Below are 13,910 nucleotides of genomic sequence, written 5' to 3'. Positions count from 1 at the left end.
GTTATGTGGTTTTTATGGTTCCATTGGCTGGGGATTCTGTACCAGTACAGTCGGCCTCTCTACCCCGTGATGTAGAGGAAGTCAAGCAAGCTACTTATGCTGCAAGTCGGGTGTGGGGGTTCCGGCCCTCGGAGCTGCTGGAGCATTGGGTGGCCCTTACTTGCTGGAAAGGGTGTTACACACGCCAGGGACAGTTTTCAAGTTGATCTCGCGGGCATAGGGGCAAAAAGTGGTTCTCCTCCTCCCTTGTCTAGGCCTGCATTACAAAGTCTTGCTGTGGGGACTCTTTGCTGTTAGGTCGGGTTGCCATGGTGACACGCAAAGCTTGCTGGGAACTTCCTGCGGCTTGTCGCGCAAGTACTTCACACACCATAGAGTGTGGTTCCGGGTCTGGTGGCTAGAGTGTCATTTCTTCCGCAGGAAGCGGAAGGGCGATAGGATAGGCGGCTCTTTGTCGAAGCTAGAGGACCGGCAGGCGGCAGCAGCAACTACGGCGGCGGCAGCAGGTGAGGGAGGCGGGAGACTTAGGTGGAGGCCGCGCCCGGAGGGGAGGAGTCGGGGCCGGCCCAGCGGCTGGGCTCGGCCGGGCTACACAAGGCCCCCCAGGACCGACTTGGCTCTTCCTCACGTATCAGGGCCGAATCCCTTTTCTGACTGACCCCGCTTCGCGAGCAAACGCTAGCTCCGTGACGTCACAGCCCTGCCCATCCCCTCTGCTTGATGTCACCCGGAGTCCCCTTCCTCGCTTCACTAAGTGCTCCCTTTAGTGTCCTGTTCACCTGGTCCCCGGCTGAGCTCCGGCGGCACTGCACAGAACCTGCCAGGCTAGAGACATGCTGCGGTAAACTCCTAGGACTTATTTCGCAAACTCTGGGGTGTTGCGAAGCGTCACAATCACCGCTCTCAAGTCTAATCCGCCATCCCATTGCGCTGTCAGTCGCTGCCCTTGCCCGGCTCCCTGTTCGGAGTTCCTAACCCCAACCCTAGGCCGGGCTTTGATCCCCACATCCTCCTTCACCTTGAGACAGGGTGCCCCTCACCCTTTGTTCACTCAGGGCTGGTTTTCCAACCCGTCCTCCTAGGCTCTCCAAATTAGTTCTGTTCCTTACTACTCTCTTCTTACTGGCGGCTTCTCCCTTTGACAGGGGAAGTTCAATTTGAATCCTAAGGAAATCTTGACGTGCCCAGAGCTCTTGCCATTTTGTCAGACTTCATTCTTATAACAACCATCCCGTAGTTCTCCATTCTTACCCCTTCTCACACCCAAGTCTCTGTTTTTCTCCTGTTCAGAACCCAGCAGTGATGTGGAGGTGGAGACCCACAGGAGCCCCGGACTTCACCTGAGCTACCTCAGGTATCAAACAATCCTGGGAAAGTTGGGTGGGGAGGAATATCAGATCTGATTATCAGCTTCTGGTGGGACTTGTAACACGGGTCAGGCTTGGATAGATGCCATTTATTTTTCACCAGGTCATTTCCCTTTTATTGAAAATTTGTGTCTTCTCTTTTCCCACTCTTTTTTCCTTGATTGTTTCTGTCTTTCTGAGACTACCTCCCTTTGGAGGAAGATGACCCCTCTTTTACAGATTTTCTTGCAACTCTGGCCTGTGACCTAGTCGATTCATTTTAGGGTTCATTTTGCCTTGAAGACAAAGTCAAGGCAATGGACCGGGTGGTTGGGGGCCGTCAAGGCCAAAGAAATTGGAAAGATTCCCTTATACTCAAGGGGAAACAATATGAAGTTTTCCTATTTGAACAGCAGGGGGAGCCTGAAAAGGCTAGGAAAGGCTTAGGAGGTCAGACACGTGGTAGCAGGGACTCCTAGTCTTGTTGGCGGTGGGGAGAGGAGAGTGCTAGAACCAGGGCAGTGGACTGACGTTCTTGAGCTCTTTGGGGAAAGAGGAGATTTTAAAAGCTTTTATAGAGTCTGTAAGTAAAGAGTATCTTTATAGGGCAAGGAATGGTGTGGTTTGATGTCAGTGGGATCTTCCCATGGAGGGGTAGGAGGGGTATAGAATGGGGAAAGAAAGGTCACTTGTTCCTGTGAAAGTAACTCCTTCCTATTGCCTTGATCTTGCCACAAATGGTTTTGTCCTTTTGAGGTCTATAAGTAGAGATTCCAGCTGTAGAACTCTTCCCCTGAAATGGAGGGGGAGGGGGCTGACCACCCTAGAGTTGAGAATAGTGGTAATCCGGGAGAGAATACCAAAAAATGACAGGTTTAGGTATTGCCCTCAAGCTGGTGATACCAGTCTTTTTACTCAGGATTTCCTGGGGTCTAGAGATCTGATACTTCACAGAGTCCTCACCTGAGATCCCATGGAAGAGGGGGTCAGGCAAGTAATGTCACCAGTGCTCCATTTTCCACAGCCCTTAGTAGCTCACCAGCTTATCTTAGCCACTGTTCCCAGTCTCCTCTTAGCCTAATCAGACACCAACAGCAGTTTTCATTTTGATTCCACAACTTTAATAAGGTCAGTTCAGAAGGGGAAATAAAATCCAACACTGTTCTCTCCCTGCTCCTTCCTTGGCGTATCATCGTTAGTGAGATGAGGTAGCTTCACCCCAGCTCCCTCCCTCCGACAGCCAGGCAGGTGTGAATCATTCTGACCTAGACCGGGTGCACAGGGCCTGGGCAGGACTTCTGACAAGCCAGCCAGTCCAGGCAGAATTCTCATCCGTTAGAGTCTCCATCTCCAGAGCCATTGTGCCTCTGGCCTGCCTCTTGCTGGACTGCCTGCCATATAGTCAGCAAGAGTTTGGCCCCTCTGGAGGACTCCTGTTTGACACAGCTCTCCTCTTTCCTAGCAGTCACCAAGGGTGGCAAGAAAAGGAAGAAAGCCCTGAGTTGGGGGGGACCAGGATGCCTGACCGGGACAGCTATGCCAACGGCACTGGGAGCAGCGGTGGAGGCCCTGGAGGCGGTGGCAGCGAGGAGGCCAGTGGGACAGGGGCAGGCAGTGGCGGGGCCAGCTCAGATGCTATCTGTAGAGACTTCCTGAGGAATGTGTGCAAGCGAGGCAAGCGTTGCCGCTATCGCCATCCGGACATGAGTGAGGTGTCCAACTTGGGGGTGAGCAAAAATGAGTTCATCTTCTGCCATGACTTCCAGAACAAGGAGTGTAGTCGCCCAAACTGCCGATTCATCCATGGCTCCAAGGAGGATGAGGATGGCTATAAAAAGACAGGAGAGCTTCCCCCTCGGCTGAGGCAGAAAGTGGCAGCCGGCCTGGGCCTTTCACCAGCTGACCTACCAAATGGGAAGGAGGAGGTCCCTATCTGCCGTGACTTTCTCAAGGGTGATTGCCAGAGAGGCGCCAAGTGCAAGTTCCGTCACCTGCAGCGGGATTTTGAGTTTGATGCCCGGGGTGGAGGAGGTGCTGGTGGTGGGGGCTCAACAGGCCCAGTTCCCCCAGGACGACGTCATGACCTCTATGATATCTACGACCTCCCTGACAGGGGCTTTGAGGACCATGAGCCAGGCCCCAAGCGCCGGCGAGGTGGATGCTGCCCCCCAGATGGCCCCCATTTTGAATCATATGAATACAGCCTGGCTCCACCCCGAGGGGTGGAGTGCAGGCTGCTAGAGGAAGAGAATGCCATGCTCAGGAAGCGGGTAGAGGAGCTAAAGAAGCAGGTCAGCAACCTTCTGGCCACCAACGAGGTACTGCTGGAACAAAATGCCCAGTTCCGCAATCAGGCCAAGGTCATGACCCTGAGCTCCACTGCACCAGCAACTGAGCAGACTCTGGCCCCCACCGTGGGCACTGTCACCACTTTTAACCATGGCATCGCCCAGACTCACACTACTCTCAGCAGCCAGGCTCTACAGCCTCGCCCCGTGTCCCAGCAAGAACTGGTGGCCCCTGCGGGAGCTCCAGCTGCTCCCCCAGCTAATGCTGCACCACCTGCCGCTCCACCACCCCCACCCCCACACTTGAACCCAGAGATCACGCCACTGTCGGCTGCTCTGGCTCAAACAATTGCCCAGGGAATGGCACCCCCACCTGTCTCCATGGCTCCTGTGGCTGTATCTGTGGCTCCTGTGGCTGTATCGATGGCCCAGCCCTTGGCAGGAATCACAATGAGCCACACCACCACTCCCATGGTGACTTACCCCATCGCCTCCCAGAGCATGCGTATCACAGCCATGCCACACTGATGGGGCTAATGGACACTCCCCTGGTATAGCCTCACAGGGCTGGGGTCGAGGGGCCCTTACCTACCCACTCGCCTAGCCCTCCCAGGCCCTGTCCGAAGGGCTCACTCATGAACTAGGACAAGAGAGACTACAAGGAGTTTGCTTCTGAGCAGGGGTTGGGTTGGTGTGTTTTCTCTCACCTCCCTTTTATGAGGGTCCTCTTGTCCATCTTCCAGCCTCACGGAGGGGGCTTGCATAGGAGTGCAGACTGAAGCCAGCAGAGGAAGGACTGACTGAGGGGCTATGTGTTCTCTGATGGGAATTTGGGGGACATCGTTGGTCTTGTCCTCTCTTCCGCATGGCACAGGTTCCAGCACTGGCTTTGGAAGAAAAAAATACCCTGCCCAGAGGGGAAGCCAGGAAAGATTGGGAAGTGGGTGGCCAGGAGAGAAGGCCTGATAGAAGCCATCAGACAATTTGGGGCCTAGCTGAGTTGGACAATACAGGAACTGCTCCTGGGCCCATGGGGAGGCAGGGACCATAGTACTCCAGCCCAAAGACTAGGGGAGCATTCATTACCTTGGCTTGGCCTGGACATCCATAGGGCAGGGCCCACCATGTTCCAAAGAAATAAAAAAATATATTTTTAACAAATGGAGGCAGTGAAAACTTGCTTAGATATTCTGCGTGGAAGATGGGAGCAGTAAATAGATCTGCCAAAATGAAATAAAGACCCCACTCTCACATAGTAGTAAGGATGGATGGAGGCCAGTGAAGAAGGGTAGGGACCCAGAACAAGATCAGATGGGGCTTTGGGGAAGGTACTTTGTGAGGTAAAAACATTGGAGCCACCTAGTCTTGTTTAAAAATAGTCCCATTTGTTTTGGTTTCTATCTGCACATACTATTCCCAGGTTGCCTTAATAACCAGGGCTCCTAGGGTCATTTAGTGGGCAGGTACTAAGAAGGGTGGATGTGCTGGGAAATGGGAATGGGATATGTATCAACAGATCCTTCCCTTATTCAAACAGAGCAGGGCAGGTGGCAGTTGCTCTCTGAGTTGACAGCAGTTGATGTAACTCCTACCCCATCCCTTCCTCAGTCACCAGTGCCTTAAGCCTTCAAGGCTTAAGAGGTGCTGGGGAAAGGAGAGTTCTTCTGGGGACACAAGCCTCAGGGTTCGTCCCTTTCTTCCCTCTGCCTCCACATAGAACCACAGAGGTTTTAAATCCAATTAAGAGTCAGTAAGGCCAAGGGTTCCAGTATCCAAACCTCAGTTCCTCCTTACCTCATGGCTGATGGAGGGGAAACAACTCAGGTGTCTAGTCTATGGGACAGTGGATTTGGGGGTAGAGAGAGTGATCCTGGTTTGTTCTTTCCCCATCATATCTCCTGCTACCTCTTGCTCTCTTGTCTGGTTGATCACTCAGGTTACACCTGGGGTTGGAGATGGTGGGCTAGGTCAAGGCCAGTCATTTAAAAAAAAGGTGGGGGGGGGGGGGTTGCGGCACGAATGACTAAAAATGGGCAAATACTGAAATATTGTTTGTGGATTCTAGAAACCACACATTGATAAGCCTAATGTTGATTTTCTGGCACAATTCTGGTTTATTAAAGAGATGGTTTATGAGCATTTAGACAAATGTGATCATAGATATCAACATGAATTAATCCTAGCCAAACCCTGACAAGCTAACTTTAGTATTTTTTTGCCAAGTATCTCTAAAGAGGTAGATTTGGGAAACTCTGGAGGTCATATGTACTTTATTAACGTACTCCAGCTAAAGACCACCAGGAATACACCTGCAGTTGAACAAGTTGGGTTTAATGCTCATTGCAGTGATGGAGAGAGGATGCCATTTGGAACCACGGTGTGTCTTGCAAGAGGGTGTTAGAAAGGACCCTACAGGACTTGAACTTCATTAAGTGAGTTGGGGGAAGGTTCAAGGAAGTGGAGCTTCACTCTAAATTGAGTGCTGTCAGGGAAGCAGGGAAAATTCTATAATTGCGTATCTTTATCTTATCTAGAAAAAGGGCAGTCTAAAGTGAAGCTGAAGCTGCATTAGCTGGGAGAGGGGGATGTTTGGTGTTTTGTGGTTTGCACACTGACCTTGTCTAGTGCTTAAACAAAATTGTGAAGTGATCTTGTTTTTTGCCTCACTTCATCACAGTCACTGAGTACTCTTGTCTGATATTGGTGTTTTGTGAGATTGTGTTCAACAGTACCTGTGAGCCCAGGTCAGCTCCTAATAATTCCAAAGCCTAGCTATGTCAGGCCAGTTCCCAGATGTCAGGAACTGCTTTCCTCTTTCTCACCTGCTAAGTCATTGCAGATAAGAGAATGAGTCAGTTAATAGTAGAGTTTGATGGAATCAAAACTGAACATTTGTGCCTAGTAAATGTTGATTAGCACATTCATGTTAGAGAAATCTCTAGTCTCTAGTGATATACCCAAGGGCTATGTTTTTTTTTTAATTGTATAAAAATATGAAAAGCCCAGTTACCAACAGTAACACAAGGAAACACTAAGTAATATGGAAATTGTCTGTAACTTGTATTGACTAAATTAATCCAAAGGGTCAATTTGGATTGACCGACCTTCCCTCTAAAAATTGCTTGAGCCTGTCTGAGAAACAAATGCAGAGATCTATATTAGCAATAATTCATGTGAGAACAACATGGGACTTCCAATTGGCTGCAAAAATTAAAATCTTATTCTTCATAATATGTCAGTTAATAAATATCAAGAGGCTGCTATGTTCTAGGCACCTTTCTAGAAACTCCATAAGGGTAAAAGAACCATAGTTGTGCATTGTAAATATAGTAGTTCTGCCACGTCTATCTGAGTGGAACCAGTTCTAAAGTATTGTGTGTTCTTCTAAATAGTTTTTGCAGAGGGCCATTGGCAAACCAGTGGGGTATCTGAAAAAAACTGGCAAGAGAAGACTGAGGGTAGACCCAATAGATGTCTTCAGATATATGAAGGGCTACCTAATGGAGAAAAAGGTCCTGTGTTGCTGCATAGGAAATAAGCAGAGAGTTCTAGAAAAATTGCTAACATGTGAGTACTTACTATAAACCAAGGTACTGTGCTAGGCACTTTACATGCAATATTTCACTGACACAATGGGCATTATTATTATACTTGTTTTGCAGAGGAGAAAGACTTAAAGAGGGTAATCAACCCAAGTCTCCACAACTAGTAAGGAATGGAACTAGGAATCTCTTCAGGCAGTCTGACTCCAGACTTGGCATAAGAAAGTTCTAATGATAGCCATCCAGCAGTGGGACCACTACTTTCCAGTAACTTACAAGGAATAATACAGAGGAAGTTTCCTCAAATCCCGTTGCCCCTTCCATCTTGGAGAGTAGGCTGGGACCAGATTACCACATCCAACCCTGGGAGGCAACTGTAGTTTACATATAAATGCAGATTGCAAAACCAGGAAGTCTAAGTGCTCTCCTCTAACAAATGGCCATCCTTTTTCGTGTTACCCATTTACTGCTTATCACCACCAGGTGGCACCTCGGCAACAGAATTGTCAATGGGCGGGGACCCATCTTGTTTACTTGTTCCGGTGCCTTGCAGCTGCTGATTCTGTGGCTCCTGGGCCCCAGCTGGGAAGAGACCTTCCTGGGGATGAGCTTTTGTCCTCCATACACCATCTTCAGTAGGAGGATCTGATGATCTAGATAGGATGAGAAAGGGGAAAAGTTTGAAAAGGAACTTCCATAGGTCACCCTCTTCATCCCCCAGCCTAAGGGATCCCTTCCCCTACTCCAGTGTTTGGCAAATTTCAGTTTATAGGGAGGTTTCCCTCTGCGGATGTTCATCCATTTTCCTGCTATAGTTCTGGTTCGTCAAGTTGGTGGGCACTCACCTCCTCCAAACTCCTTGAGCTTTTTTACCTGCTCATCTCTCAGAATACAGAGAACATAGGAGGCAGATGGAAAACTGTTCCTTACACAGTTCTGCAAACTGAAAGAAGCAGTTTAGATACTGTTTCAGAGAAGTAGAGAAAGGGAAGTGAGAAAATTTAAGATTAAGGGAGGGAACCATGGGCAGGGATAAGTTTTAAACAGCTTTGATGAAACATAGCCTGATGAAATCTATGCCCTGCAGAGCCAGATAAAATTTAACAGCTGTAAACCAAACAGAATAACACTAGCCCCACATACATCGCATTAGAAGGTAATCATGACCAATCTGGCCCTCCTGGGCTTCCGATCAGTCCAGTTTCTAAGTCCCTGGACAACACTACACCTCTAAGTCCAGTTAACTAGTAATGAGAGTCATCATCAATATACCCTGCATTTTTTCCTTCCTAAACCTACACAGTGCGATGTAGAACTTAGTTCTACATCTGACTGTATTTTAAACCTTCCTTATAACCCAGGCAAATGAGAAACAGAATTGTCTCATTACTCTTGATTTCCCATTTTAGTGTCCTAGCAGTTCCTCAGGGTCAGGAATTCTTGGAAAATGTAATCATTTCGGCTGCAGCTGAGACCCCACCCCCCTTGGAGCCAATTTAGTTTTAATTTGCTCTTTAAAATAGAGATGACTAATTCTTGGAGATAGAATGAACTAACTTGGAGATTTCTAAAGAGAAATAAAGCCTCACTTCCTATTCACTCTGCTTTTTCCCCCCTCCCGCTTGCCTGAAGGCTAGATTATCTCAATTCTGTAATTTTCGGGTTCTCCAGTTTAGAGTCTGTCGTTACACTGCATAGACAAAGTAGAGGACTGGGAATAGGATAAACAGGGTCGGTCATCGAACACTTTCATTCCAAATAGGGTAATTTCCTTTCCTTTTGTAAGGACAACCAGCAAGAAAAAAAAGTGGAAGGATAAGGAATGTGCTTAAAGTATGAAAACGTGGGAAAGGAGACAAATGAACATGTAGGAATCGCAGACCAAGTTCTGCCAAACCGTCTGAAGGGAGTGGAAGGAAATCCCGACGCTCCACAACCCCTCAACTTCGCAACTCCAGCTCTCTCTAATACAGAGTAATTGCAGGTGCGGCTCTGCATGACGTCATACCATAGGCACTCCAATCCCACGTGGGGGACCTCCTGGTCCCGCCTCTCCTCTTGAAATGGTACGCCGCTCCTCCTCCTCTTTCTGGCTAATCACATGCTGCTCTTTAGCCTTTTTCCTCCTTTTCCCGCCATCCCAGACCGCCCATCTTGGCACTCCGGTCCAATCAGGAAGGTCCTGCCTCTCCCGAGCCCTTTCCTCTCCCCGAGGTAGGGGGCGGGGTTTCGGTCTTTTGACTCCACCTTCATCTATGCGGCACGGACCAACCCGAACCGTCAGAACGAAGGGGCGTGGCTTTAAGTCCCCTCCCCCATTCCGGGGTTTTGGTTTGTAGGGGGGGAATCTGGTCGCAGAACTAGGCAGCCTCTAGCTGGTCTCTGGGTTGGGCAGGTCCTCCCAGAGGTGGCAGCATGGACCGCTCTCCTGGAGACCGCCCCAGCGCAGTGGACCAGCCCTACGCTCCCTCCGACCCCCCTGACCAGCCCCCCACTGCTCACGCAAAGCTGGACCAGAGTTCTGGGAACCAACCTGCCGGCCCAGGCGCCGCGGGTGAGGCCTTGGCGGTGTTGACTTCGTTCGGGCGGCGGTTGCTGGTGCTGGTGCCGGTGTACCTGGCTGGGGCAATAGGACTCAGCGTGGGTTTTGTGCTCTTCGGCCTCGCCCTCTACCTGGGCTGGCGCCGGGTCCGCGAGGAGAAAGAACGGAGCCTTCGAGTAGCGCGACAGCTGCTGGATGATGAGGAGCGGCTCACGGCGAAAACTCTTTACATGAGCCATCGAGAACTACCTGCCTGGGTGAGCGACCATCCTCAATCCTCAGTGCAGCATAGTTCCCTTCTTGCCCGTTAGTTCTCGGGCTCTCCCTCCCTATCCTTAAAGTCAGCTCCCCATCTTGGGACGATGGGCCCCAGACTTTCCCCTTTGGCCCGCTAGCCTCCTGCCTGCAGGGACGCGCCACTCTTGGGACCGACTATCCACTACCCGCCCCTCTTCCCCACGCCCAGATCCCGATTCTTCCACAGAATCAGGACTTCTTCCTCTACGCTTGGGCAAGAGCAATAATAACATCTGGGGAGCCCGTCTCAGCCGTGGCTCTTCCTCCAACCAAACCGCTCGAACGCCCCTCCTCCTTTCTGGTGCCACTCACACCGCTCCTGGGCGTCCCTGTTCCCGTTGCCGCTCAGTGGGTTCCCTCCATTTTCCTGTCCTCCCCAAGACTTCTTTTTTTTTTTTTTTTAAACCTATTTAAGGCCATAAGTTTCTTCTCCCTTTTCCCGCTCTTATCCCGAGACCCTCCCCGGGAGCATTGCCCAGTCGAGCCCCCGCACCCGGACGGACCCTCCGGCCATAGCCTTCCAGCCTTAGGCGGCCTGGCCGCAGCGCAGCGGAGGCGGCTGCTGGACAAAGGGCGGGGGTACTGGGGGGAGGGTAGTGTTACTGCTGCAGTGCCCGCTGCCCGCACTCCACCGCCCCTGGCCGGCCCCACCCTTTTCCGGACTGCGGGCTGCGCCTGCTGGGTTGGGGCCAGGACCCTATTTCTACGCCCCCTCTCCTGTGGTAAGGGGCCCCGATGGCTTCTCTCAGGCCTTGCAGATGCCGAGCCCGTTACCCGGCCCTTCCCGGCCCCTCCCTTCCTGCTCCTCCCAGCAGAGGTGCCTGTCTGGGGGAATCAAAGTTGACGGTAGGCAAACACAGCTATGCTTCCCCGACCCTGGACTGGGGAGGAGAAACGGGGAGAAATGGTCCCATGGGACTTGTAGCCCAGGCAGCAAGAGTCTCTGTTCTTCCTACTTCTCATCATGGAAAATTATTTTCATCCTAAAGCAACTACCCCTTCTCCTCCCCCAGTACAAAGCACAGGTGTCCTTCCTTCCCATCAAAAGAGTCACACCGAAAGAAAGAAAACACCAGCCTGGGCCTATATAGCTCTTCTGGCCCCTCCCTAACACAGGAGCCGCGTCCTGCTTCACCTTTTGGTGTAGAAGCCCCAGTTCGAGGGGCAGAGGGAAGGCTGGTAAAAGGAACCAGGACTTATCCAATCCCAGGATTTCCTCCTCAAACTCTGATTTGTCAGGACCTCCCCCTCCGGAAAGAATGTGCCCTTCTCTTCCCTCCTCCTCCTCTCTGCCCCAGCAGCTGTCATCATTTCACATCCCTGAGCTATCCGCAAAGCAACTTTGTGTGGCTGACACTGTCAGCTCCCTTTGCCGAAGAGACCTCAGGGCCCCAAACCCTCTGGAGGAATGAATCCTCAGGACATCCCGGCCCCTCCCCTCAACCCCTGGGTGTCACACTTAGGTTTCCTTAGTGAGCATCCACCTGGCATCTTAGTAGGAAGCTACGGGCGGAGGATAGTGCTCCTTACTGTCTCCACGTTCTCCACCTCCAGGTCAGCTTCCCAGATGTGGAAAAAGCTGAGTGGCTAAATAAGGTGAGGGTTGCTTGTCTTGGGTTTTGTTTTTCCTGAGGGGGAATGGGGTTCGCTCTCTTGCCAGACCCTGCCACGCTTCAAATCTAGCCTCCCCATGGGGAGGAGTCTGAAGGAACTTGCCTTTAGAGGGAAGGCAGCACTCTCCTATGACAAGCTCCCTTTCCTCCCAGATTGTGGCCCAGGTCTGGCCGTTCCTGGGCCAGTATATGGAGAAGCTTTTGGCCGAAACTGTGGCCCCAGCTGTTCGAGGATCTAACCCCCACCTGCAAACATTTACATTTACACGAGTGGAATTGGGTGAAAAGGTACGTGTGTAGGAGGGAAAGTAATGACAGGGAAGAGATGGGGCAGGGGAGATGGGTGGCCCAAAGGGGCCTTTCCCTCCCCTCTCAAGCATTCATCTCTGCAGCCACTGCGCATCATAGGAGTCAGGGTTCACCCTGGTCAGAGGAAAGACCAGATCCTGCTGGACTTGAACATCAGGTAATGCCACTCACCACTCTTCCCGATTCCCTTTCCTGGTCACTCTGACTACTTCACTCCCCTTACCCACGTCAGCCTAGTGCTAACCCCCTGTTCTCTTCCTCACTAACTCCCAGCTATGTAGGTGATGTACAGATCGATGTGGAAGTGAAGAAATATTTCTGCAAAGCAGGAGTCAAGGGCATGCAGGTGGGGCAGATGTCAGGGGCCTCCATAAGAAGCCTTTGCCCTAAGTCTCATTAGATATGGGGAAGTGGGAGGTTGGGAAAACCAAGGCTGGGGAGGTCTGGGAGGGAAAGAAGACTGTTTCTGAAGAAAGGCTTTGTTCGTCTCTTCCTGCCCCAGCTGCAGGGTGTCTTACGAGTGATTCTTGAACCACTCATTGGGAACCTTCCTATTGTGGGGGCTGTGTCGATGTTCTTTATCCGACGCCCGGTAAGGGAAAACGTTGAGGAGGGGTAGGGAAGCGGGGGAAGCAGAGAGGACTGGAAGCTATGGGGAATGGGGGAGGGAACTGACAAGTAGGCTGAGGGTCTGGCAACTGTTGGATGGGCGTAACCATGCCACCATATGCTCTGTCCCGATCCCCCTGCTCTTTGCTTCCAGGCCCTAGATATCAACTGGACAGGGATGACCAACCTGCTGGATATCCCAGGACTCAGGTATGAAGGATTTATCAAGCACCTGCTAAGTGTTCCAGCCCTGGTTTGGGGGTTTAAGGGATACAGAGCAGTAAAAAATGCAACTGGTGCCCTCCAAGAGCCTTGACCCTAGTTGGGGAGATCAGACAAATACCCCTGAAAAGTTTCATACTGTGATTTTTCTTCTGTGGGGGGACTGTGCATTTTGGTAGAGAATGAAGTGGGCTACGGACTCCTCAGCCGGGGCAAAGGGAGAAGGAAGAGATGCGATGGCAGTGAGGAAGGGACAGAGCATTAGGTGGGAAATCAGGGTAGAAGAGAAGCAAAAAGGTATTTTCAAGAAAGGACTTCCCTCTAGCTTTAGGTCTCTCTTGGTTGTGGGAAACATACTTGGCGGTGGGGAAATATTGACACTCACACTCACCTCCTTTTCCACTCCCCCATTCAGCTCCCTCTCTGACACCATGATCATGGATTCCATCGCTGCCTTTCTTGTGTTGCCCAACCGATTATTGGTGCCCCTTGTGCCTGACCTTCAAGATGTGGCCCAGTTGCGTTCCCCTCTTCCCAGGGTATGGTCTCTCCCCTATTAGATAGGTCCGTCTCTTGGGAACCCTGTGGCGGGTCTTTAATTTCTCAGGATCTGATTCCTACCCTCAGGGCATTATTCGGATTCACCTGCTGGCCGCTCGAGGGCTGAGCTCCAAGGACAAATATGTAAAGGGCCTGATTGAGGGCAAGTCAGACCCCTACGCACTTGTGCGAGTGGGCACCCAGACATTCTGCAGTCGTGTCATTGATGAGGAACTCAACCCCCAGTGGGGAGAGACTTATGAGGTGGGAGAGCCAACGAGTGGGGCTGTGTCAGATGGGGAGGCTCCAGGAGGTTTTGAGAGAATATGCTGATTGGATGATCTTCACACCTGCGGACCCTTATCCCTCTGTGTTCTTCAGGTTATGGTACATGAGGTCCCAGGACAGGAAATTGAGGTGGAGGTGTTTGACAAGGATCCAGACAAAGATGACTTTCTGGGCAGGTGAGACTCTGCCTGTGTTAGGATTCTAAATCCCCAGGGCCACCAAGGTCTCAGAGGTAATTATAATCCTTTCCCAGGCCTGGGAATCATATTATCATTTTCCTTCCCAGCCTTCCCACCCCTCATACCCACCACGCA

The 13,910-nt window shown here is 51.2% G+C and overlaps 2 protein-coding genes across 5 annotated transcripts in view; both read left to right on the top strand.

Moving 5' to 3' along the window:
• The first annotated feature begins 433 nt into the window (after positions 1 to 433).
• The window catches only part of ESYT1 (extended synaptotagmin 1), a 23,410-nt gene continuing 9,933 nt past the window's right edge, over positions 434 to 13,910 (top strand). Inside the window, exons 1-13 of one of the 4 annotated variants that reach the window (XM_057555926.1) lie at positions 450 to 506; positions 1,291 to 1,354; positions 8,963 to 9,160; positions 9,572 to 9,975; positions 11,570 to 11,611; positions 11,782 to 11,916; positions 12,006 to 12,094; positions 12,211 to 12,283; positions 12,440 to 12,529; positions 12,701 to 12,756; positions 13,184 to 13,307; positions 13,396 to 13,572; positions 13,690 to 13,772. In XM_057555926.1, the coding sequence (XP_057411909.1) occupies positions 9,592 to 9,975; positions 11,570 to 11,611; positions 11,782 to 11,916; positions 12,006 to 12,094; positions 12,211 to 12,283; positions 12,440 to 12,529; positions 12,701 to 12,756; positions 13,184 to 13,307; positions 13,396 to 13,572; positions 13,690 to 13,772 (1,253 nt within the window). In that variant the 5' untranslated portion in view covers positions 450 to 506; positions 1,291 to 1,354; positions 8,963 to 9,160; positions 9,572 to 9,591. Of the gene's footprint in view, positions 507 to 1,290; positions 1,355 to 8,962; positions 9,161 to 9,432; positions 9,976 to 11,569; positions 11,612 to 11,781; positions 11,917 to 12,005; positions 12,095 to 12,210; positions 12,284 to 12,439; positions 12,530 to 12,700; positions 12,757 to 13,183; positions 13,308 to 13,395; positions 13,573 to 13,689; positions 13,773 to 13,910 lie in introns of those variants that run through there. The other 3 variants (XM_057555927.1, XM_057555925.1, XM_007179563.3) reach the window with 3 other exon arrangements.
• ZC3H10 (zinc finger CCCH-type containing 10) lies at positions 2,864 to 4,348 on the top strand. The gene has a single exon (XM_057555928.1). It carries the CDS (start codon positions 2,864 to 2,866, stop codon positions 4,160 to 4,162), a length of 1,299 nt encoding a protein of 432 aa, XP_057411911.1. The 3' UTR covers positions 4,163 to 4,348.

This window comes from Balaenoptera acutorostrata, chromosome 11, assembly GCF_949987535.1.
Source record: "Balaenoptera acutorostrata chromosome 11, mBalAcu1.1, whole genome shotgun sequence".
NCBI classification, from domain to species: domain Eukaryota; kingdom Metazoa; phylum Chordata; class Mammalia; order Artiodactyla; family Balaenopteridae; genus Balaenoptera; species Balaenoptera acutorostrata.
The sequence above is the reverse complement of the archived record's forward strand: the minus strand, read 5'-3'. Positions and strand labels throughout refer to the sequence as shown.